The following is a 25907-nucleotide window of genomic DNA, read 5'->3' as shown; positions in this document are numbered from 1 at the left end:
CCAACTTGCCCATTTGCATATACATACAATATTCATTATTTAGCAATAAAACATAATAAACCAATACTGTGTACTAAAAACCCTCAAATATCAATGGAAATTTAAATATTTATCATAGAGTTTGAAGGATTGAATTCAATGATACAAAGCAAAAACCAGTGAAGATGAGTGCAGTTGGTCAGCACTTTTGCCACGAAGTGGAGGTTGGCAGTTTGAGGCCACCCAGGAACAAGCAAGCTCTGTCTAACTCCAAGGGCAGCACGGTGGCTCAGTGGTTAGCACTGCTGACTCTCAGCGCCAGGGACCCACCGGTGGGCGATCTTCTGTGCAGAGTTTGTACATTCTGCCCATGCCTGCATGGGTTCCTGCTGGGTGCTCTGGTTTCCTCCCACAGTCCAAAGATGTGCAGGCTAGGTGTATGGGCCATGCCAAACTTGCCCATTGTGTTCAGGGATGTGTAGATTCAGTGTGTTAGTCATGGGAAATGTAGGGTTACCGAGGAAAGGGTCGAGGGATGGGTCAGGGTGAGATGCTCTTTGGAGGGTGGCTGTGGACTTGTTGGGTCAAAAGGGGGTTGTTTCCACACTGTAGGGATTCTATGATATGAAAGTATCTTTTGAAGTGGACATTCATGGGTATGCTGTAACAGAGACCTTGAAATACTGCACAACAAATATTTGGAACCAGACTGTCAATTCAGACATAGCATCAAAAAGGTCATGGAAGTTGTCACCGATATTAAGCAGGATTGATGAAAATCCAGCAGGAAATGGTGTCAAAAGGCCCAGTATCTTTTATTCATCTCCAGTTATTTTGTCCAAGGCACTGGATGCTGGCAGGATTGAAACATTTAAGAAATGCTTCACAAATCTCATATAAGGACCTGCACATCTTTGAACAATGGGAGGAAACTGCAGCACCTGGCAGAAGCCCCTCGCAGACGCGGGGAGGACGTGTCAATTCCACACAGATAGTTACCCAAGACTGGAATCTCAATTGGCTCCCCAGTGCATGAGCAGCTCTAACCACTGAGCAACTACCTTGACCATAAGGGGTTTTATAAGCGCATACTTTATTTGGGGAAAGACAGATCCAATCCTGTATGTCCAATCAAAATAACATATTGTAGATATCATGACAACAATCATAAAAGATTCTGAATTAGTAAATCAAAAAAATTAAAATTGTTTCCAAGCCTAAATACTAGATAAGGTGCAGTTAAGATGAATAGTGCAACAACAAAAAGGCCATATTTTATGTGACCATTGGTAACACTTGAAAACTTGCAACAATATGGTCACCAGTAGAGATCTGAAGTGGCTTGATGGTGCACTCCTTCAGACACTGGAATGAAACTCCAAAGATCACAAATTCTCCGTCAATACCGTGTTATAACAGTCACTGCATCAACCTGTGTTTATGGGTCTGACTGGAAACCCACACAACATGCATAAACAAAAAAATAATGTAAGGTGATAGGAGAAAAAAATGCATGTATGCAACGTCTTTGAAAAGCAATTATCTGTAGTGGATGCAAGCCCATAAGGAATCTTGTTTCGCAAGTTATATTCATTTGCACTGCAGGTCATGCCAGTCAGAATCAGTTTTTGTTTTATGACAGATAACTAGAATGTCCATTACAATGAACTTTGGTTGATCAGAAGATTTTAAGTAAGGACTATGTCTTGTGTGAGCTGACGGCATTATGGGATGGAGAAGGTACATGCACTGCTGGCATCTTGACACCATTGAATGAGCAAGCGTGGACGCAAAGGTTGTAACAGGTAACAATTGTACACGCAATATCTTTTGAGCCCCTTCCGAGCAAGCCTGTAATACTCTAAAGCTGTGCCAGACCCTCACTTCCTCCACCTTACGTCCGCTGCCTTTTTCTTTTTGACAAGAAGCACCTCTGTACCCGTCATCCAAGGCTCCTTAATCTTACCCCTTCTTACCTCTCTCAGAGGAACAAATTTATACATCACTCGCAACAACTGCTCCTTGAACAGCCTCCACATGTCTGCTGTGCCCTTTCTGTGGAACAATTGCTCCCAATCTGTACTTCCCAACTCCTGTGTGATAGCGTCATAGTTTCCTTTACCCCAGTTAAATATCTTCCCCTGGTAACTGCTCCTTTCCCTTTCCACGGCTATAGTAAATGAGAGGCTGTTGTGGTCACTGTCGCCAAAGTGCTCTCCCACCACGAGATCTGACACCTGTCCTGGCTCATCGCCGAGCACCAAATCCAAAATGGCCTCCCGCCTCGTCGGCCTGTCCACATACTGAGGAAGGAAACCCTCCTCAACACACCTGACAAAAACGGCTCCATCCAAACCATCTGCACTGAGGAGGTTTCAATCTATATTGGGAAAGTTGAAGTCACCCATAACAACAACCCTGAACCGTTTGCACTTTTCAACAATCTGCCGGCCAATGAGTTCTTCGATCTCCCAACTGCTATTTGGGGTCTGTAGAAAACCCCCAGTGAGGTGACTGCTGCCTTGCTGTTCTGAACTTCCACCCACAGTGACTCAGTCGACAAACCTTCCTTGGCAACCTCAGCCCATACCACTTCAGTAGACGAGTCCTCAAAGGTTCTTTCAGCCGCCGTTATACTGTCCTTGACCAACAAAGCCACACCTCCCCCTCTTTTACCACCTTCCCTGACCTGAATCAAAGATCTAAACCCGAGAACCTGCAATATCCATTCCTGACTCTGCTCTATCCATGTCTCCGAAATGGCCACAACATCGAAGTCCCAGGTACCTATCCAAGCTGCAAGCTCACCTACATTATTCTGGATACTCCTGGCATTAAAGTCGTCACACTTCAATCAAGCTTGCTGTCTGCCAGCACACTTCTGTGACAGTGAGGTCCTGACCATGTCCTCCCTACGCTCATCCTCCTGTGTACTAGGACTACACCTCAGTTTCCCATCCCCCTTCTGAGCTAGTTTAAATCCACCCAAATGGTACTAGCCAATTTCCCACCCAGGATATTCGTGCCCCTCTGGTTCAAGTGGAGACCGTCCTGTTTGTACAGGTCCCACCTTCCCCAGAATGAACCCCAATTGTCCATGTACCTGAAGCCCTCCCACCTGCACCATCCCTGCAGCCACGTCTTCAGCTGAAATCTCTCCCTGTTCTTTGCCTCGCTATCATGTGGTACGGGTGACAAACCAGAGATGACCACTCTGTTTGTTCTAGCTCTCAACTTCCACCATAGCTCCCTCAAATCCTGCCTGACATCCCTATCACTCTTTCTACCTATGTCGTTGGTGCCTACGTGGACCACGACTTGGGGCTGGTCACCCTCTCCCCTCAGGACCCTAAACACACTATCCGAGACATCACAGACCCTGGCACCTGGTAGGCAACACACCAATCGTGAGTGTCTTTCCTTCCCATCAAATCTTCTATCAGTCCCTCAAACTATTGAGTCCCCAATGACTATCACTCTCTTCCTATCCCCGCTTCCCTTCCGTGCAAGAGGGACAGACTCTGTGCCAGAGACCTGGACCCTCCTGCATGCCCCTGGTAAGTCGTCCCCCGGAACAGTATCCAAAACGGTATAGTTGTTTTTCAGGGGAGCGACCGCAGGGGATTTCAGGGGAAGGTTAGTCATCACCGGGTAAACGTGCATTTTTGGCTGAAGAAACATGTGTTTCAATGTGAGCTAATGGAAGAAGCCATGGAGTCAAAGCTAAACATTTCGACAATAAGACAACCATTCTTAAAAGCAGCAGACAGCGTGAAAAAGAAATGAGCTGCTTTAATATCCACTTAAAATTTATGTGGAATATCAGATCGAATTTTATTATTGACTCCATTGTGCAATCATGTCGAGCTAAAAATGTTAACTGCATTAATTAATACTAACCAGACACGGACTTTGTAGTAAATGGTTTGACGATTTTCTGTATCTGGAACATCCCTTTTCCTTCTCGAACGAAGATTGTACCAACCTATGGTACCAAACTGTGGGTCAAACGGATGGGACTCGTAATCTTTAAATTCCTCATCAAAACAGTCTAATCGTATGGTTCTGTGCAATAAAAGAGAAAGAATAAACATGTTTCCCACACTTTTGCTGATGTTTACGAACAGAATGCTCAAATTCAAAAAGTCTGAGCTGCCATGTCTGCTTCCTCCAGCCTGTTGAAACTGTTCCATTCAATGTGAAATTTGTGATAAGTTTTCGCACACAGGTCTGTTTGATCTGTGCCACCACCTTCTATTAGTCATACATGCTTTCCCCCTCTTCCTGTAATACATTCCTTGAAGTGTTCAATGAGATTTTGATTTTAAATCTTATCGTCATATTTGTTTGATTCTCAATCATCAATGAATTTGATGTCGCCGCCATTCCATGCAGTGCACAGCACATCAAACAGGAGTCTTACTCTTGCCATGAGCACTGAGGTAGTATGGGGTCACAACTGTCTCATAGTTCAGAACAAAATTCTACATATAGGGCTATGTAGAGTCATGCAGTTAATTTTATTTGACATGCTATTTCTTTTCTTCACAAATATGCTGGATTTAAAGTGATCTTCACAGTCATTTAAAATGAATCCAACGTCCAACCATCTATACAACCGGCAAATCCAAATTTTAATTTGAGTTCAGTGTTACACAAATATATTACTTTTTTAAAAATTATATTCGAGTCAACATTAACATTTCATTCCCTGACAGCGGGTGAACTTACTTTTAAACTCCAATTTTCATTTGGTATTAACGGAGAGGTGAGCCTTTTTGCAAGCACCGAAAGGCTGCACCAGTTTATGGTAAAACTTGCGGAACTGTAAGTTTCACAAATATGTTCCTATTAAACACTAATTCCTATTGAAGCAGTATGAAGCTAAATTCATTCAACTGGACAGCAAAAACGGTCAAGATTTTAAAAGCAAGCAACTATTTTGAAGTCACTCTTCGAACTAAATTCCATCTTGGTGTGTGAGAGTCCATAGGTTCCTCACTCTCAACGAACCATTCAACTGTCATGCAATTACTGAAACACACAGACAAAAAACATCAATGTTAACAGTCACTAAGATTTTGAGAGTGATTTGGAATTCGTACTCAATACCCCCTGGGGAAAATCTGTTCCAATCTGGATAGTACTCACTTATTACCATCCCACCTACCTTCCCCAGCACCTCCTCCCCCTCCACGCTATTTGTTTCTGAGCTCCCTTCCACCCTCCATTTCTCAGGAAGGGTCCTGACCCAAAACCTCAACTTTCTTGAGCCTCTGATGCTGCCTGCCCTGCTGTGCTCCTCCAGCTCCACAATGTGTTATCTCAGACACCAACATTGGCAGGTCTTACCATCCGGATAACTCATTCTCACCTTGCAACAAGTGATTTCTCGTCATTTTCTTTTCAGATTACGCATGTACATCTATATACATATAACACTTTTATGCCTGAACCACTAACCGAGAGGATATTTTAAAAGAGTCTCTTCATATCTGCATGCAAGAAAAATCATCAAGGTCATGACTTTCATTTTAGGAATAACTCGAACATTCAAAGTACTCACAGTCAGTGTCCCATTTCCTTGACCAGTCAATTTGATGTGAATCTTTCTTCCAAGTGGAAACTATAACAGCAATTATATTTGAGAATCAAACTCTTCATTGCATCACCAATATTTCCTTGTCTGTTTGAAACGTAAGATAATGAAATCATCATGGACAGATTGGCCAACAATGTAATCTAATGTGTGTTATGGCAACTGAAAATCACAACCATTGAAGTGATCTTTAAAAAGCTGTTGTCATACAACAGAGCACTTTTTGAGGTGCAGTGATGAACATACTTCCTGAGATGCAAATAATATATGCCGAATTAATTCCAAAGAATAACTTGACAATTAAAAAGAAGCTAAAAATCTCTTTACATTGTGATGCTTGTCAGATTGCTATTAGTCAATGGAAATCATTCAGAACAATTATTTATTCCCAGATAAAAAGGAAGTGTATACATTTCATTTTCACATTTCATTCAAGAGAGAAAAAAAACACCCTTATGAATGCATTGTCAAACAAGAAGACTCACTAAAAAAGTTACTTGGCCCATTGAATTTCCTCCATCATTCTGTGAGGTCATTGTTGATCTCATTGCATTTATCATGATACAACATTTCCACCAAACCCTCCTTGTAGCTAATACATTCCAATCCAAGTAACATCCTGGTAAATCTCTGTTTCTCTGTCATGCGTTGTCTTTCGAAATATTTTTGAGTCATCCACAAATTTAGCCACAGCACATGCACCTCTTTCTTCCAAGTCATTAATAAACAAGCACAAGAGCTGTGGTTCCTTCAGCGCGACCTCATTTCTTACTGACAAGCCAACCCTGGCATCTCTGTCCATTTGTATCGGAGATAATGGGAACTGAAGATGCTTCAGAATCCAAGGTAACAAAGTGTGGAGCTGGATGAACACAGCAGGATGAACACACAGAAGTCGAAGGGTCTCGGCACGAAACGTCAGCTTTTACGCTCCTGAGATGCTGCTTGGCCTGCTCTGCTCATCCAGTTCCACACTTTCTTATCTCTGTCCATTTGCCTGTTCTTTCTATCGGACATGAATCATTGGATATTTCGTTCCTAACACTTACCCCTAACAACCTTGTCTCTGTGATACCCAGAGTGATGTATCTGTCAATTTCAATGCGCACCACAAACTCATTCACTTAGTTTCATACACTCCCTGCAATTAAATACAACATCTTCAGTCTGGCATTTACAGCCACCCTTCTTATCTGCTGCACCTGAAGTGAGAGTCGTGACCATTTCCAAACTTTTTGTCCTATTACTTGCTCTGGAAACTTTGCTGAGCACTTAGCAGCTTCTAACTTTTTCCATAATTTTCCATGCAACTGCGCTCACCCACTCCAGGCATTTTATTTTAGCGCCCTACCCCGAGACCTTGCTCTGTATTTTGCCAGGAGACTTGTCCCAATATGATTCTCATCGAGCTGATACCACCAGAACAACTCCCTCCTTCCCCGTACCGATGCCAATGTCCCATGAATTCAAACACATTTCTGCCATGCCACCATTTGAACAATGCATTTACATCTATAAATTATGCTCACACCGTGCCAAATTGCTCAGATAGTAATCCAGAGATTATTACCATTCTGGTTCTGCTTTCTCACCTCAGCACCTTGGCGCTCATAATCCCTCAGCAGAACCTCTTTCCTCTTTCTTCCATATCAATGGTACCTGTGTGGACCACGACAGCTGGATTTCTACTCCTCCCACTTCAAGTTCCTTTGTAGCCGAGATGGAATATCCTGAACCTGGGCACCAGGCAGGCAACACTACTTTCGAGACTCTCGATCCTCATCACAACCAACAGTGTTCATTCCCCTAACTATACTACCTCTGATTATAACTACATTTCACTTTTTATCTCCTCTGGAATGTCCCCCTGTACCACAGTGCTACAGTCAGTTTACTCATCTTCCCTATACCCTGCACTCTCATCCACACAGGAAGAAAGAATCTCAAACTGTTAGATAAGATCAAAGGCCAAGGTTCCTTTTGCACTACATCCTGGATCCTTCCACCTGCCCTGTTCTTTGTCACAGTCTCACGTCTCTGGACACTGACCAAGTTTCAGCTAGTTAATCTAAGGTGTGTAACTGCCTCCTGAGGCACAGCATTCCCCGGTAACTGTCCCCCACATGATTTGTTGATTGGTAAAAACTGAGATTCCAGTTCATCAACCCTGAGCTGGAGTATGGGGTCTGACCACAACCCCGTCACGTAGGTATAAATCATCGTCTGGCCTGGCATCTCCATTTCAATTACTTCGATCTTAATTTGATTTGAAAACATTCTGGTCTTTTAGTTTGTAGCCTGTAAATATTTCTCCGATTTACTTTCAATCTGAAAGCTACCGATAATAGATTCTTAAACCAGAAGCGATCACCAACCAATGAGCCTGGTTCACCCTCCGGGTCCCTGATTCTGGCTTCAATTTACCCTGTCTCAACAAAAAATGCTTATCAACTATCAGGCAAAAAAAGCAAGCAAATGGCACCTCTTACACTCTGCACTGACTTACTGCATTGCCACCAAGTTCCCCAAAATATATATTCACTTGGTGCATTTCACTCGAGATGTGATCTCTCCTTCCAGAACGTGCAAAGCATACTGATCCATAGCAATATACTACCTTCAAAACCTCAGCTCTCAGCTTATTACTTTTGAGTACATTCTCAAATGCTTTCTCCAAGTCCAAACACAACACATTTACTGGTTTTCCTCTATTAATTCTCCTTCCAAAACTTCCTCCAAAAACCCAAACAAATTAGCCAGACATAATTTCTCTTTCAGCAGGCTATGGTGATTCTGTTTGATTAGATTCTGATTTTCCAAATGTTCTGCTATTATTTTCTTCATAGTTGATTGCCACATATTTCCAACAATAGATGTCAGACTGTTTCGATTGTAGTTATCTTCTTTTTGCCTCTCTCCTTTAAAAATAGGGACGTCACATCGGCATTTTTCCAGCCCTCAGATGCTTCTCTAGAATCTAAACCTTTTTGGGAAATTACAATCAATGCATATACCGACTCTGAAGCTCATTGTTTCGAATCTTAGAAAGTCTACCATCACGGCAAAGAGTCTAATCTGCTTTTACTCCATTAGATTGTCTATTGCTACTTCTCTAATGGTAGTGATGGTGTGGTAGTGATGTGTTTAATTCCTCCCTGTGTTCTGTAGTAATAAGGGGATCCTTGAATTATCTTCCACTGTAAAGACTACCCTTCTCTCATTGTGGTTGTTCCTTGATTTCAAAATTAACCTGGCCATCTCAGCCGAGCATATAATTAATGGCATTACCTCTAAAACCTTCTCTGCTAAAGTGTTCAATAAATTGCTACAACCTGAAAGAAGTAATTCTTCCCCTAAATTAATAGGCAACCAATTTGAAAATATGGCCTCTGGTCGTAAAATCTTTCACAAATAGGAGTAATCTCTACGGATATACACTATCAAGTCTCTTAAGCATCTTAAATGTTGAAAAAATGAGATTTTTTTCAATCTTATAAACTCCAATGAATGTAGCCCAACTTTCCTAAGCATAGCTGTAAAGACTACCCTTTTCTCATTGTCACTGATAATGGGAAGCTCAGATGCTGGAGAATCCAAGATAACAAAGTGTGAAGCTGGATGAACACAGCAGGCCAAGCAGCATCTCAGGAGCACAAAAGCTGACGTTTCAGGCCTAGACCCTTTTCTCATTATCATTGTTTCTTGATTTAAAAATTAACCTGGCCGTTACAACCTCGCATATGATTAATGGCATTACCTCGAAAATCTTCTTGGCTAAAGTGTTCAATAGATTGCTACAACCTGAAAGAAGTAATTCTTCCCTGAATTAATAGGCAACCAATTTGAAAACGTGGCCTCTGGTCGTAAAATCTTTCACAAATGGGAGTAATCTCTACGGATATACACTATCAAGCCTCTTAAGAATCTTAAATGTCGAAAAAATAAGTTTTTTTCAATCTTATAAACTCCAATGAATGTAGCCCAACTTTCCTAAGCATAGCAATCCCCTCCGCCATTTCCGAAATCAACCCAGTCAACATGAGGTGTACGGCCTCCGCAGCACTCGTTCTGTGGCCGTACATGACTTGTAAGTTACCATCCTGCTGCTACGTCTCTACTTCTATTTACGATGCAGTCCTCCGTCCATCCGAACATACTACCCTTGAACACATGGGCTCTTTTCTTTTGAGACACCTTACGAGCTGTAGCTTATCAAATGCTTTGCTGAAATCTCAATGTACTACATCAACTGGTGGTCCTTCATCAGTAATGTTTGTTTCCTTCTCAAAGCACTGTAGCAAGTTTGTCAAGTATTATTTCCCCGTTATGAAAGGATGTTAACTCTGTAGGATGTTATAGCACACTCAGTACCCTGTTATTTCATCTTTCATTGCCGGCATGAACATCTACCCAGGTTGACCTAAATTGGCAATACTTGCTTACTATTTTGTCCAAGTATCTTTGTAATAATGGTGTTATGTTCACAATCTTTCAATCCTCTGAGAATTTTCCACAATCTAAGGATTCTTGGAAGATTATCATCAGTGCCTCCATTGTATCTGTAGCTGCATTGTTCAACATGAGAGGCTACAACTCATGATACCCCTTGGATATTTTCTCTACTGATTGGAGTCATGTTTGGAATTCTGTGCAGTGACATTCACTTTTAACAGTTTGCTAAATACTACCAGGAACAGAAATTGTGATCCAGCTGCAACTAAGCGAAAGCTTCCAGCACAGAAGAAAGTCTTTGAATTCATTATGACCCAAATAACTCCTGAAAAGGGCAATACAATTTGCCTCAGTCAATAAATGTTCTTTCTCCAACATCCTGAGATGCATTATCTGTATTTCTTCAAATTTACCACAGAATCTGTTTCAATCATCCTTTCAGCAATACGCATGACAACAATTCGGCATTCTTCGTCCCCCTGTAGCCTCTGTTGCACATGTGCATTGTTAGCTGATTATTTGTTTGTGTGCCTGCTTTTTTGCTCAAATGGATAAAGGTAAGTTCGTGTTCTTTTGTCATCAGAACTCTTGCCTCCTCACTCTCATCTTCCTTGTTTTATCCCTCTGCTGGAATATTTAATTTGTCGACATATCTGAAATATGCTGTCGAATGGATTGGGTTTTGTGCCATTGCAGTCCCCAAAGCCCATCGACCCATCCTGTTGCTTGTTCTAACAGTTATTATCTTGCAGAGTGGAAAATGCAGTTTGAAAGCAATGAAACATTATTGATGAACAAGTTGATGCATAAATTGCTGCGATCTTCCAAACTACAAACTCACCTTCAATTCTTTCTTGGTCAGAGCATTATGCCGGCGCACATGAATCGTGTTCTCAATGGGACGTCCAAAACCATGGAATTGAATTTGCATGTTGATTTCTTCTTCCCTCTTCAGAAATGCAATGTCGTATCATGATGAAGCTTCCAAGGCAATGATTGTGTCCTTCAATGAAGGGAAAAGTGGCTTTTAGATTCATGGAAATATTTCAGTACTTCCACATGCATGAAATGCAAACATTCTCCCTGCATGCTGACCCAAGTCCGCAAGACTAGGGCATGGCCCAGTCTCATTTTATCGTATCTTTCTGATTTTACATGCCACGGGATAATCATTGCAGTGTCACAGAAATGTTGATCATGGAAATTTATCAGTGTTTTAATAAATAATGGCAAATTTTCAACATCTTGCAAGTGTATGAAGGCTCAATCTCATGACACCTTGCCTGCTGCACAAAGACATTCTTACACTGCTTTGAGTGTTAGGGCTCAAACAAAACACAATCATTACACAAATGCATCAACACGCTACTTTCAATAGGATCTGGCGCAGGCTTGGAGGGCCGAAGGGCCTGTTCCTGTGCTGTAATTTTCTTTGTTCTTTGACCAGATAAAAAGGAAAAGGGAGGTGTATAACAGTCATCAAGGGAACAAGAGTCCCTGGAGACGCACTAACGTCAACCAGGCCAACATCCCCAGCACTGAGGCACTGACCATCCTCGATCAGCTACAATGGGCTGGACACTTCGTCTGTATGACTGACACGAGACTCTCCGCATGTTCTCATCCGAGCTTCAAAAAAGCAGGCGAGACCCAGATGTGCAGAGGAAGCACTCGGTGATAGACTCAAGTCCTCAATGGTGAAGTGCGACATTCCTGCAGACACCTGGGAATCGCCGGCCTAAGACGGCCCAAAGCCTGAAGAGCACCTGGGAAGGCATCAAACACTTTGCGGCTTGCCTTTGGAAGCAGCGGAAGCCATGCAGCCACACCAACACCTCCCTCACCCCTTCCCACGACTGCCTTCTGCCCCGAGTGCAACAGAGCCGACGGTAGCTGCATCGGTCTGTACAGCCGGCGATCAATTCAGCCTGAGAGTGGGAGAGTGTCATCCATATCTGCGAGAAACCACCATGATGATGATGTATAGTGTGCAGGGGCATCTCGTCATAGCAATTCAGAGAACAAATACAGGACAACAGAACGCTGGTGACCAAGATTAGGATGAGGGAGAATCTCAAAATCTTCTACAAGTGTCTCAGAGGGAAAGAGAAAACCCAGGGAAAACCAGGTCTCATTAGGGATGAAGAGGCAAATGAATGGTTTGAACTGGAGGGCAATGTCAGGTGTTGAACGAGAATTTCACATCAGCTTTTACATGTGAGAAGGAGCACACAATTCTCGGACAGAATTAACAGAGACTGGGGAGATGTTAGGTGTTTTGGTGAATTTAAAATTGGACAAATCCCAGGTTTGGATGAGGTGTATGCCACGATGCCCAGGGAGATGAGAGAAAACATTCCACTCGCCCTCATACAGAGATTTCAAAAGTACCAAAGGACTGGAGAACAGGTAACATAGTTCCACTTATCAAAATGCGTGACAAACATAAAGCAGAGTATTTCAGACCGGTGAGTATCACATCAGTAGATAGGAAAATATTGGAGAAAATTCTGAACGGCAGACTTAATTTCCATTTCAAGAAGTGGGGTCTGATCAGCGACCGTCAGCATAGCTTTGTCAGAGGGAGGTCACGCCTCACAAACTTAGATGATTCTTTCAAAGAGGTGACGGAGTGTGCAGATGGGAGTTGATGTAGTGAAAATAGATTTCAGCAAAGACTTGGACAGGGTCCCAAATGGGAGCGTGGCAAAGAAGGTAAAGCTCGGGGGGTCCAGGAAAATACAGCAAGTTGAATCCAAAGTTACAGATTGGTCAAATGGGCAGGTCAACGGTAGATGGAATGTTAACCCTGATCAATAAGGCAATTTGGACAAACTAACAAGGCAAGGAATCATTCAAAGAAATGCCAGGACACTAGGAAGATCAGAGGAATGGTGTGATCTTGGGGTGCTTGTCCACAGATTCCTGAACATGGAATGGCAGCTTAAAAGGACAGTTCAGAAACCACATGGCTCAAGAGCTGTACAGGACTTTGGTTAGGCCCCAGCTGAAGTGCTCAGTGCAGTTCTGGTCACTCCATTATAGAAAGGAGGTGTTTGCATTTGAGCATGTGTGGAGGACATTCATCAGGATGTTCTGAGGGGGTGAAGCATTTTAACTCGATGGAGAGTCTGGATAAGTTTGCGTTAGCAATAACTGCTAATGCTGGAGTCTGAGATCACACAGTGTGGAGCTGGAGAAACACTGCAGGCCAGGCAGCATCACTGTTGCCGATCTCTGATTGAAGGTCTAGGCCTGAAACATCAGCTTTTGTGCTCCCGAGATGCTGCTTGGCCTGTTGTGTTCAGCCAGCTCCACGCTTTGTTCTCTTGGATTCTCCAGCATCTGCAGTTCCCATTGTATCTAGCATCACTGTTTTATCTGGATAAGGTTGGCTTGTTTTCTTTCGAGGAGAGAAGGTTGAAGGATGTCCTGAAAACATTGTTTGGATTAATATGGGTAGGGGCGAGGTAAAAAGAAGGTCCATAATGGGGTCGGTCGGGGGGCGGTGGTGGTAGAGGAAGCGATACATACATTTAAGCTAAAAGCTCAGAAGGAATTTCAGGCAAGAAAAGACACCCAGAAGGTGCTGGGGGGTTGGAATTCATTGTCTGGGACTTCAGTTGAGGTGGATAATCTTTTCACATGAAAGAAAAAGGGTTGGTACAGCACGTAAAATGAAATAACATTCAAGGCAATGGGCCTATTGCTAGAACATGAGCCGAATGTCAACTTAGTGTGGCTTCAGTGGTTACAGACACAATGGAATGAAGTGCTTGTTCAATTCTGTACAATTCTCTGATTCTATGATTCTGGAGCAGGGGACAGTGAGTGGACAGCACGGGACAGTTCACCTATCTTCTCTTTTATCCATCTTCTATCTGCCTCCGCACTTCTCACTATTTTTTACAGAATCCCCTTCTCCTCCCCCATTTTTGAAGAAGGGTCTCGATCTGAAACGTCAGCTTTCTTGCTTCTCTGATGCTGCTCGGCCCGCTGTGTTCATCCAGTTCGACACCTTGCTCTCTCAGATTCTCCAGCATTGGCAAGTTCCTACTATCTCTTGAGGAAACTTACTTGTTTTTGCACCCAAACTGTGGTGAGAATGTGGAACGCACCGACTGTGTGGGTGGTAGAGGCAGAAAGCATGATAACATTTAACAAGTCTGTGATTGGGCTTTTGCGATGCCAAGGCATACAAGGCTCTGGGTCGAGTGCTGGGAAATGTGATGAGAATAGTTCGGGACTTGCATCTTGTGAGGGCACATACAATTTGCTGAAGGGTCTGTTCCATTGCCATGGCACTCTATTATGCTGTCCCTCAATGATCCTGTGACAAGCAAGTGAAGGTTTACAGAAACAGGTACTTTTCAAGGACAATGCCAAAAGGAAAAGTGATGCGCAGGCAAAGTGCATGTAAGAATTTAACCAAGGATTAACACCATTGAAGAACTGGTATTTGTGCCAATGCACCAAACCTGCAGATGAAAATGCAGTGTCCAGTTTGATTGCAAACTGCAACAACCACCAGTTAGTAACATGATCAATGGAAATATCTGAATGCCTGCTGTTGTGATCTCAAGCATTTACCTGCGTCGAGTGAAATCCACCACCACAGTTCTGTTGCATCGTTAGCCACCTCGCAATCGGTGTTGCATAGTCAATATCATTCCTTGACAATGCTTGAAGCAAGGCATAAGCAGTGGTTTCCACAGTCATCGCAGAAGCCTGTGCTGCTTCAATTGGATACGGTTTCTCGTCCTCCAACAATGGAGGTTTTCCAGTTACCGACATCAGAATCTGTCATTTGAGAAAGGGATTAGCTGAGAATAAAGTTTACATCATATAGATTTTTGTTTGCATTTCACCAACACAACCATGGTTTTCTGGTCAAGATCCACCATTGTCTCACCACTGATGTCTATAACATTCTCCATACTTCCCGCTCAGTGATGGGTCCTTTTGTTTGGGAAAAATAGGCACCTTCGAATGCAAATGAATCAAGGTGAGCTTTAGTTTCTCATCAGGCTACATGGCAGTTATTACAAGATGTTACGAACAAAAGGTGAAGAGGCAGATGAAACCATTCATAGCATCAGTCTGGATGATCTTCTTGCCCTCATCCTGAGGAGGCATCACAGATCTTTACTTACACGCAATTCAAGTTATTTCATGCAATGACAAGACTGAATGTTCCGGATACTGCAAATGCCATGGCACCTGGCAGCATCTGACAAACTGTATTGGAACAATGTGCCCCAAGGTCAGCACACCAACAGTAAATGTTTTCCAGTACATTTTTAAACACTTGCGACACTCACATTTCAGAGAAAGATGACCTATCATGTAATAGTCAGACAAATTGTGCTGACCAATTATGGCCTCAATGTATTCTCAATCATCAGCAAAGTAATGCAACATCTGGATGACAGTGCTGTCAAACAGCTGCACACTAAGGTTCAGTTTACTTTTCGTCATGCCACACTTCTCGTAACCTCGTTCAGGAGTTACCACAAATATGATCAGCGATCCTGAGCTTGAAAAGGAAGGAAAGTGCAATCTGTCATTTCCACCAAGGCAACTTCTGATTGAATGTGGTGTGAAGCAGAGGAATAGAAAATTGAGTCAGTGGCATTCACTGGATACCTGCACTGGTTGAAGTCATGTCTTCATTTGAACCAAATTGGAGACATGAATGTTCATTGAATATTGTCCAGGTGTCCAGCAGAATTCATGACTTTTCCAACAGTGAAATCAACAATGAGAAAATACAGTGAGACTTGGACAACGATCAGGCTGGGCCTGATAAACGATAAGTAACATTTGCACCACACAAGTGCTAAGCAGCAATCAGCTCCAACAAGACAGAATATGACCATATCACAAAATTCCATGTCCTTACCTGAACATCATCCTTACATTTATTTTTAAATGTACAAGTGCTATCCAAGCCTTGCAGGGCGATGGGCCAGGTGTTGGAAATGAGGTCAGAAAAATTCACTGCTTCTCTTTGACTGTCACAGAATCCGTGGGCTTAAGAATTTAATTCTCCTGTATTGTAGACTACTGAGGTGCTTGGCTATCCACTTCATCAAGGTTAACACTGATCTAAAACTAAACTGGGTCAGTTATCTAATCAGCAGTAGCCAGGTCCGTGGTACAAACCGCCCTGCTGTGGAACAGGGTCAGGCAAATCCAAGTGAGTGATTGTGGTTGGAGGCTATTCGTTGGGGGCATGGTGTCTGTCGCCACATTTGAGACAGCAGGGTTGTGTGTTGCTTCCCTGGTGCAAAGGTCAAGGACATCTCTGAGTGGTTGAAACAAATTCTTAAGGGGGAGGGTGAGCAGCCAGAGGCCATTGTCCACATTGGTACCAATGACGTAGGAAGAAAGAGGGATGTGATCCTGTGGACTGTGTACAAGGAGTTAGCAAAGAGGCTGAAAGGCAGGACCTAGAGGGTAATAGTTACTGGGTTACTACCAGAGCCACATGTTCGTGAGCTAAATTATAGAAAGATAGGTGAGATGAATGCATGGTTAAGGAGCTGGTACAGGGGCCAGGGTTTCAAGTTCATGGATAACTGGGTCCACTTCTTCGGCAAGGGGTGACCTGTGTAAGAGGAATGGGTTGCACCTGAACTGAACGGGAACAAATATCTTCACACGGAGGTTTGCTAGTGCTACTTAGGATGATTTAAAGGCTGGCAGGCAGCTGGAAACGAGAGCAGCAGGTCAGCAAGTCGATGAATTGATAGCAGGTACATGTTAGGACCAATAAATCAGAAAAGAATGGCAGTCAGAGACAGGTACATGAACATGATGGCACAAACAAGCTGACGTATGTTTCTTTCACTGCAAGGAGTATTATAGCTCAGGCAAATGAGCTTAGAGCCTGGATCAGTACATGGGACTCTGATGTTGAGGCCATTACATGGGTTTGGTTGAGACAGAGACCGGACTGGTTGCTCAATGTTCCAGGGTTTCATTGTTTTCGAGAAGATAGAGGGGATGGTAAAAGAAGGAGGTGCTCTCCTAACCTGTGGGAAATGTGACATCTGCACCCAGAAAGGACATTCTGGAGGGCTTGCCCACTGAGGCAATATAGGTAGCGTTCAAAAATAAGATAGACACAATCACTCTGATCAGATTAAACTAATAGCCTGCTCCCCTTTTGCCACTGGCACACTGAGGAACAAATATGTAGGCAGCTTGTGAAATGATGCACTAACTCAGAGTTGTCACAGTCAGTGAATTTAACCTCCACGGTATTGACTGGGACTCCCTTACAACAAGAGTTTAAATGAGGCTGAATTTGTTAAGTCTATCCAAGAGAGTTTCTTGACACAGTATATGGATAGAAGATGGGCCATGCTGGACTTTGTCCTGGTCAGGTAACTGGTGAGAAGGGTGGGAAAGCATTTTGGAAATAGTGATCACAACTCCTTCAATTTTAAGATTGCTATGAAGAAGGATAAGTCAGGACCTTGGGGGAGAGTAAATTATATCAATTTTAGGTAGGAGCTGGGGAGTGTTAATTGGGGGGAGCTGTCACATTTGCCACATGGGAATTGTTTAAAGGCCTGCTTATGAGTTTAGGATCAGGAAGGAGGAAGGACAAGGATGGCAAGGTAAAAGACCCTTGGATAATTGGGGAGGTTGTGAAGTTAGTCAAATGGGCAAAAAACAGAAATATGTCAGGTTTTGGAAGCTAAAATCGAACAGGGCCGACATAAAGAAAGCAGAAAAAGAAAGGGTGATGAAATGACCTTGGCAAGGAGGGTTAAAGGAAATCCCAAGGCATTCGATGCATACATCAAAAACAAGGGGATAAATAGTGAGAAAGTAGGACCATTCAGGATAAAGGAGGGAACTTGTGTACGGAAGCAGAGGATATGAGCAAGATCCGAAATGAGGACTGTGCATCACTATTCACTCAGGCGAAGGGTGTGGAGGATAGTGGGATTTGTGTGGAGCATGCTCATAGGACAACAGCATTTTGAGATCAAGAAAGAGCATTAAGGTGGATAAGTCCTCAGGACCCAATGGTATCTACTCAAGGATTTTGAGCGAGGTGAGAGAGGAGATCGTCGGGGCATTCAGCAATATCTTTGTATCCTTGGTAGCCACTGGAGGGGTACTGGAGGACGAGCAAGTTGCTAAATGTTCTTCTTCTGTTCAGGAAGGTAAATAGGATCAATCCAGGAAACTATAGACTAGAGAGTCTCTCATCGTTCATTGGGAAGCTATTGGAGAGAATTCTTAGGGATTGTATTTACCTGTATTTGGAACAGCATTGCCCAATTAGGGACAGTCAGCATGGCTTTGTGCAGGGCAGGTCATGTCTTACTAACTTGATTGAATTTTTTGAGGAGGTAACTAATGTGATCATTGAAGGTAGAGTGGTGGATATTGTTGACATGAATGTTAGCAAGGCTTTCAACAAGGTGCTTCACCGTAGGATCATCCAGAAGATTAAGATCCATGGGGTCCGTGGTCACTTATCTGCTTGGATTCACAACTGGCTTGCCCAGAGAAGGCAGAGGGTGGTGGTGGAAACGTGCTTTTTAGGCTGCAGATCCAGGACTATTGTGTTCTGCAGGGATCTGTACGGGGACCTCTGCTGTTGTGGTATATATATAAAATGACTGAGGTGACAAGATAGATGGATGGGTTAGTAAGTTTTTAGACGATAGAATGATTGGTAGAGTGGTAGTTAGGGTAGAAAGTCATAAAAGGATACAGAAGGATACAGATCCGTTGCAGAAATGGCAAGTGAATTTTAATCCATTAAGTGTGAAGTGCTCCACTTTGGGAAATTAAATGTTAAGGAAAAATATACAGTTAATGGCAGGACCCTGAGCAGCATTTGTGGACACAGGGATCTTGGGATTCAGTTCATCGCTCCCCGAAAGGGGCCACACAAGTTGATAGAGTGGCAAAGAAGACGCATGGCATGCTTGCCTTTATTAGTTCGGGAATCAAGCACAAGAATCAGGATGTCATGTTCCAGCTTTAGAACACTTTGGTTAGGCCTTAAGTATTGCACTCTTAAGAATTGTATCCAATTCTGGTCGTCATGTTACAGGAAGGACGTGGAGATTTTGAATCGGGTGCAAAAGAGGTTGCCTGGATTTGAGGGCTTGAGCTAGAAAGGAGAGGCTGGAAAGACTCAGACTGTTTTCTCTGCAGTGGCAGAGGTTGAGGGAAGACTTGATAGAGGTTTACAAATTTGTGACATGCATGGACAGATTCTGACTGTAACCCTTCTCCCAGATTTGAAATGTCTAAAACTGGGGGCATGTGTTTAAGGTGAGAGCAGGAAAGTTCAAAGGAGATGTCAGAGACAAATCTTACATACAGAGAGTGGTAGGAGTCTGAAAAGCACTGCCGGGGTGGCTGTGGAAGCAGATACAATAGGGCCGTTTAAGACACTTTTATATACGTACATGAATATACAAGGAATGTAGGGATATGAATCAAGGACATTCAGAAGGCTTTAGCTAAATTTGGCATCATGTTTAGCACAACATTGCATGCCAAAGGGCCTGTTCCTCTGCTGAAGTGTTCTTGGATCTATGTTAATCAATGTGACTGGAACCATAGATCAGAGACAATAGATTCTACAGCAAGTAACTCACTTTGGACTTCTCAACATCTGTCCACTGCCGATAAACTCCAAATCCGGGTGTCAATGAAATACTCTTCACTCAGCTGAACGAGTGCGACTCCGACAACACTATCGATAAACGACAGCAATGCAGTCAAATCATCCCACTGATTGATCCCCCTTCTTACGTAAGGATATAGGAAAACAGGTAGGCCATTCAACCCTTCAAACACTTTCTACCATCCAATGAGATTATAACTTAATTGCGGCCTACCTCCATATTGCCTTTGGTCCATATCCCTCAATACTGTTTTTCCTTTCGGTCGAACTGAAAATTTACAATTAACAATGGATCGAGAATGAACTGTTGTTTGAGATGGGGAGTTACAACGAGACAATGCACCAATTCATCAAACTCCTTCCACAGTACCTGATAATTGTGTGAACCCTACCACCCAAAAATATTTAAACAGCAGCTCCAGAATCTGCATGTTCCCTGTCAAAATCAGCAGAATCCTGATCTGGAACTGTATGACTGTTACTTCATTTCCACTGAGTAAAAGCAATTCATCTCCTGTCCTCAGTATTTCATTAATATATTCATACCATGTGCATTGCAGCTATTCAACAGGCCAATTCTCCACAACCTTCTCAACAGCAATTCTGGATGGATAGCAAATGCAGCCCAAGAAAGCAACATCAATGACATGCTCGTGAATTTTAAAAATTATCATGACAATATTTGCGGATTATAACAAATCTCAGACTTCATGACGTCAAAAAATCCATTCTCCCCCTCTCCCCACTGCTTGGATGTGCATTCATGATTGTGATTTACAAAGAACAGCAACTAATTTGAAACAATTCACTTGCAAAAATAGAACAAAAATCTAGTTTTGTGCAAAACCGATGCGAAACAGATAGTAGCGGATCGCGAAGGGGACTGTTGGAGAATGCAGAATATAGACAGATTGGAGAGTTAGGTGAGAAATGGCAGATGGAGTTCAATCCGGGCAAATGTGAGGTGATGCATTTTGGAAGATCCAATTCAAGAGCGAACTGTACGGGAAATGGAAAAGCCCTGGGGAAAATGGATGCACAGAGAGATCTGGGTGTTCAGGTCCATTGCACCCAGACGGTGGCAACGCAGGTCAATAGAGTGGTCAAGAAGGCATACGGCATGCTTTCATTCATCAGACGGGGTATCAAGTATAAGAGTTGGCACGTCATGTTACAGTTTTATGGGACTTGGGTTCACATTTGGAATATGGCGTACAGTTCTGGTCGCCACATTACCAATAGGACGTGAATGCTTTGGAGATGGTGCAGAGGAGGTTCACCAGGATGTTACCTGGTATGGAGGGCACTAGCTCTGAACAGAGGTTGAGTAGATTGGGATTATTTACATGAGAAAGACGGAGATTGAAGGGGGGGACCTGATTGATGTCGACAAAATCATGAGAGGTATAGACAGGGTGGATAGCAAGAAGCTTTCTATCTCAGAGTGGGGGGACTCAATTACTAGACGTCACAATTTCAAGGTGAGAGGGGAAAAGTTGAAGGCATATGAGTGGAAAGTTCTTTATGCAGAGAGTCGTGGGTGCCTGAAACGCGTTGTCAACGCAGGCGTTCGAGGCGGCACAATAGCGTCATTTAAGATGTATCTAGACAGAAACATGAATGGGCAGGGAGCAAAGGGAACAGATCCTTGGAAAATAGGTGACAGGTTCACATAAAGGATCTGGAATGGCGCAAGCTTGGAGGGCCAAAGGGCCTGTTCCTGTGCTGTAATTTTCTTTGTTCTTTTCCTCTTTGAAACAGTTTGAAGGCTGGCTATCAGCTAGACAACAGCAGCGATCCCTGGGATTCGTCATTAGAAACATGAAGGAGTTTCCAACATCAATTGGACAGAGAGCGTATATGAAGATTCAAGTCACTATTTCATCTACAACTTTCCACTCACACCGGTGCAATGCCCTTTCAGAACTACAGTGCATGTTAGTCCAGAACATGCTGCACTCAAGCCACTTCCATTTTTCCACTTCCTGAACTACAATTTGATCCCTTCATTTCCTGGTTTGTTTGCTTTTATGTTTTTCTAGTCTTGAAGATTTCTACAGTACAAATTTACAGTTGCCCTATTTTAGAAGGATATTATTAAGCAAGAGTGGGCACAGAAGAAATTTACCAGATCGTTGCTGAGCATGGAAGGTTTCAGTGATAAAGGAAGGTTGGGTCAGCTGGAACTTTTTTCACTGGAGCAAAGGGGGATGAAAGGTGACCTGATCGAGGTTTATAAATAGGACAAGGCTGGAGGGATATGGGCCACGAAGAGGCAGTTGGGACTAGTTTAGTTTGGGATTATGTTGGGCCTAAGGGCCCATTTCCACGCTGTACGACTATGACTCTATAAAATAGGCTGACAAGGTCAAGTAACACATACCGTACCAAAACGAGAAAAAAAAGCACAGCATCCCCTTCAAATTACATCTCACCACAGGACAAGTTAAGGCCAGGCTACTACATAGAACAAACATCAACACTGCATCTCAAACCTCCACTGGAATTGAATAGTTTTGCATTTATTTTGATAAGTCAAACCACATTCTGTTCTCCAACCCTCTGGTACTTCCCTTGTGAGAGGAATTGAAAAACTGGTCAGAGCCACTGAGATTTTCTTTGAGGTAACAAGGTGTACGGCTGGACGAAAACAGCCGGCCAAGCAGCATCAGAGGAACAGGAAGGCTGACGTTTCAGGCCGAGACACTTCTTCAGAAATGGAGGAGGGAGAGGGGGTTCGGAAATAAATAGGGAGAGAGCGGGAGGCGGATAGAAGTTGGATAAAGGAAAAGATAGGTGGACAGGAGACAGACAGGTCAAAGAGGCAGGGATGGAGTGCAGGTGGGAAGTTAGGGAGCAGACAGGGCAGTCCAGATAGGACGAACAGGTCAAGGGGGCGGGAAGAGGTTAGTCGGTAGGAGGTGGGGGTGGGGCTTGAGGTGGCAGGATGGAATAGGTGGGTTGGTTTTGGGTTGCGGGAGCAGGAGGGCAGATTTTGAAGCTTGTGAAGTCCACATTGATACCACTGAGCTGCGGGGTTCCCAAGCGGAATATGAGGCGCTGCTCCTGCAATCTTCAGGTGGCACTGCAGGAGACCCAGGATGGACATGTAATCTGAGTATTGGGAGGGAGAGGTGAAACGGTTCGCGACTGGTAGGTGCAGTTCTTTCGTGCATCGGTGACTTGCAAAGGTCCCGAAGCCTCCGCTTGGTTTCCCCGATGTAGAGGGGGCCACAATGGGAACAGCGAATACAGAATATCACATTAGCAGATGTGCAGGTGAACATCTGCTTGATGTGGAATTTCTTCTTGGGGCCTGGGATGGGGGTGAGGGGGGAGGTATCGAGACAGGTGAAGCACTTCCTGCAGTTGCAGGAACAAGTGCCGCGTGTACGGGGTGCTGGGGGGGGGAGTGTGGAGTGCATAAGGGAGTCACCTAAGGGTGGGGAGGGAAAAAATGTCTTTGGTGGTGGGGTCAGAGTGCAGATGGCAGAAGGGGTGAGGGGTGAGTTGTGGGAAATGCGGGTGACCCAGTCGAGGGTGTTTTCGACCACTGCGGGGGGTGGGGGGGGCGGGGGGTGGGGGGTAGTTGCGGTCCTTGAAAACTAAAACTTCTCTTTCAAATCCTCCCACCTCCGACAGACAAAGGGGGTGGCCAGGGTATCCACATGGGCCCAAGCTATGCCTGCCTCTTTGTAGGTTACATGGAACGATCCCTCTTCCATACCTACACTGGCCCTAAACCCCACCTCTTCCTCCGTTACATTGATGACTGTATCGGCGCCACTAATGTGGTAGCTGCATCCGCTGTTCCCATTGTGGCCTCCTCAACATCAAAGAAACCAAGCGGAGGCTTGGGGACCGCTTTGCACATCACCTATGCTCACTTCACACTAAACAACTCCCCCTCGCAGTCCTCAGATGACATGTCCATGCTGGGCCTCCTGCAGTGCCGCAATGATGCCACCCGAAGGTTGCAGGAAAGGCACTTCATATTCTGCTTGGGAACCCTGCAGCCCAATGCTATCAATGTGGACTTCACAAGCTTCAAAATCACCCCTCCCCACAACTGCATCCCAAAACCAGCCCAGCTCATTCCCGCCTCCCGAACCTGTCTTTTCTCCCTCCTATCCCCTCCTCCCACATTAAGCCCCACCACCATCTCCTATCCTCTTGATCTTTGGCCTTGATCTTTGAGTCCTCATTTTCTACAGATTTAGTACCAGAGGGCTGCAAATGTTGTGCCCTTGTTCAAGAAGGGCAGGAGAGATGACCCAGGTGATTATAGACCAGTGAGCCTTACGTCTGTTGTCGGAAAAGTTTTGGAAAGGATGAGAAGAGATTTAGGATTTCTAAACATCAAGCAAGCACCAATTTGATTGGAGATCGTCAACATGGATTCGTCAAGGGCAGGTCGTGTCTCACAAACCTCACTGAGTTTTCAGAAGGTGACCAAGCATGTGGACGAGGGAAGGGCCGTTGACGTGGTGTACACGGTCTTCAGGAAAGCCTTTGATAAGGTTCCACGTGGTCGGCTATTGGAGCAAATATGGACGCATGGGATTGAGGGACATTTAGCAGTTTGGATGAGAAACTGGCTTTCTGTAAGAAGGCAACTAGTGGTGGTTGATGGAAAATATTCAGCCTGGAGTCAATTCGCTCGTGGTGTGCACAAGCATTTGTTTTGGGACCACTGCTGTTTGTCATTTTTATAAATGATTTGGATGCAGGCACAGGTGGATGGATTACTCAGTTTGCAGGTGACACTGAAGTTGGTGGAGTGGCGGGCAGTGTGGAAGAACGTCGCAGGTTGCAGGGAGACTTGGATAAACGGCAGAATTGGGCTGAAAGGTGGCAAATGGAGTTCAATGTGGATAAATGTGAGGTGATTCACTTTGGGAAGAATAATAGGAAGGCAGAATACTGGGTCAATAGAAAGATTCTGGGCAGTGTGGATGTGCAGAGGGATCTTGGTGTCTATGTACATAGATCCCTGAAAGTTGCCACCCAGGTTGATGGTGCTGTTAAGAGGGCTTACAGTGCGTTAGGTTTCATTGGTAGAGGGAATGAGTTCCGGAGCCAAGATGTCACACTGCAACTGTACAAAATGCTAGTGCGGTCTCATTTTGGAATATTGCGTGCAGTTCTGGTCGCCCCATTACAGGAAGGATGTGGAAGCATTGGAAAAGGTGCAGAGTAGATTTACCAGGATGTTGCCTGGTCTGGAGCAAAGGCCTTATGAAGAAAGGCTGAGGGGCTTGGTCAGTTCTCACTGGAGAGGAGAAGACTAAGAGGGGATTCAAGAAACACAGACAAGATGATCAGAGGATTAGATAGGGTGGAGAGTGAGAGTCTTTTTCCGAGGACGATGACATCAGCTGGTTGAGGGGGCATAGCTACAAATTGAGGGGTGATAGATTTAAGACAGCTGTCAGAGGCAGGTTCTTTCCTCAGAGAGTGGTAAGGGCATGGAACGCCCTGCCTGCCAATGTAGTTAAATCAGCCACATTAGGGGCATTTAAACAGTCCTTGGATAAGCATATGGATGATGAAGGGATAGTGTCGGGGGATGGGCTTCGATTAGTTCACAGGTCAGCGCAACATCAAGGACCGAAGGGCCTGTTCTGCACTGTATTGCTCTATGTTCTATCTCCCCACCTGCATTCTTCTTCAGTGGTTCCATCCCCGCCTCTTTGAACTGTCTGTCTCCTCTCCACCTATCTTCGATCCGCCTCCACTTCTCTCCCTATTTATTTCAGAATCCCCTTCCCCTGCCCCATTTCTGAAGAAGGGTCCAGATTCAAAACATCAGCCGTCCTGTTCCTCTGATGCTGCTTGGCCTGCTGCGCTCATCCAGCTCTACACCTCCTTACCTCAGATTCTCCGGCATCTGCAGTTGCTACTATCTCTGAAGAGATTTTCTTTCTCTTCTCCCACAGCAGTCTTGGAAACAACACATCTGGGCGTGGGGATTTGTTCACTTTTAAACCAGCCAAAAATTTCAGTTTCACACTGCATCTTCCTGCTTTATAGACATGAATGCTTCTCCTTGAAGGGAGAGCCGATGGGAGGGACTTGTCGACTGTATCAATGCCCTTCAGTTCCGAACACAGATTGCTCCCTCACCCCGTGTACACCCCGGTTTCTAATTGGCGCTACTCTTTCCCTGGTTATTCTCCTGCTTCATGTACCTGTGGAATATCTTGATAT

General features: G+C 44.2%; 1 protein-coding gene across 4 annotated transcripts in view; it reads right to left on the bottom strand.

Annotated features, from left to right (window-relative positions):
- Nucleotides 1–10893: 10893 nt before the first annotated feature.
- LOC132206819 (complement C5-like) overlaps nt 10894–25907 on the bottom strand; it is a 73512-nt gene continuing 58498 nt past the window's right edge. For 3 of the 4 annotated variants that reach the window (XR_009443181.1, XM_059641903.1, XM_059641902.1), the window contains 2 exons: nt 14621–14830; nt 10894–11033 (listed from right to left, as the gene is read on the bottom strand). Coding sequence is in view for 3 of the 4 variants with exons in the window: in XM_059641903.1 (XP_059497886.1) it covers nt 11001–11033; nt 14621–14830 (243 nt within the window). In the remaining variant the exon portion in view is untranslated. The remainder of the gene's footprint in view (nt 11034–14620; nt 14831–25907) is intronic. The other variant, XM_059641901.1, reaches the window with a different exon arrangement.

This window comes from Stegostoma tigrinum, chromosome 43 (genome assembly GCF_030684315.1).
Source record: "Stegostoma tigrinum isolate sSteTig4 chromosome 43, sSteTig4.hap1, whole genome shotgun sequence".
NCBI lineage: Eukaryota > Metazoa > Chordata > Chondrichthyes > Orectolobiformes > Stegostomatidae > Stegostoma > Stegostoma tigrinum.
The sequence above is the reverse complement of the archived record's forward strand: the minus strand, read 5'-3'. Positions and strand labels throughout refer to the sequence as shown.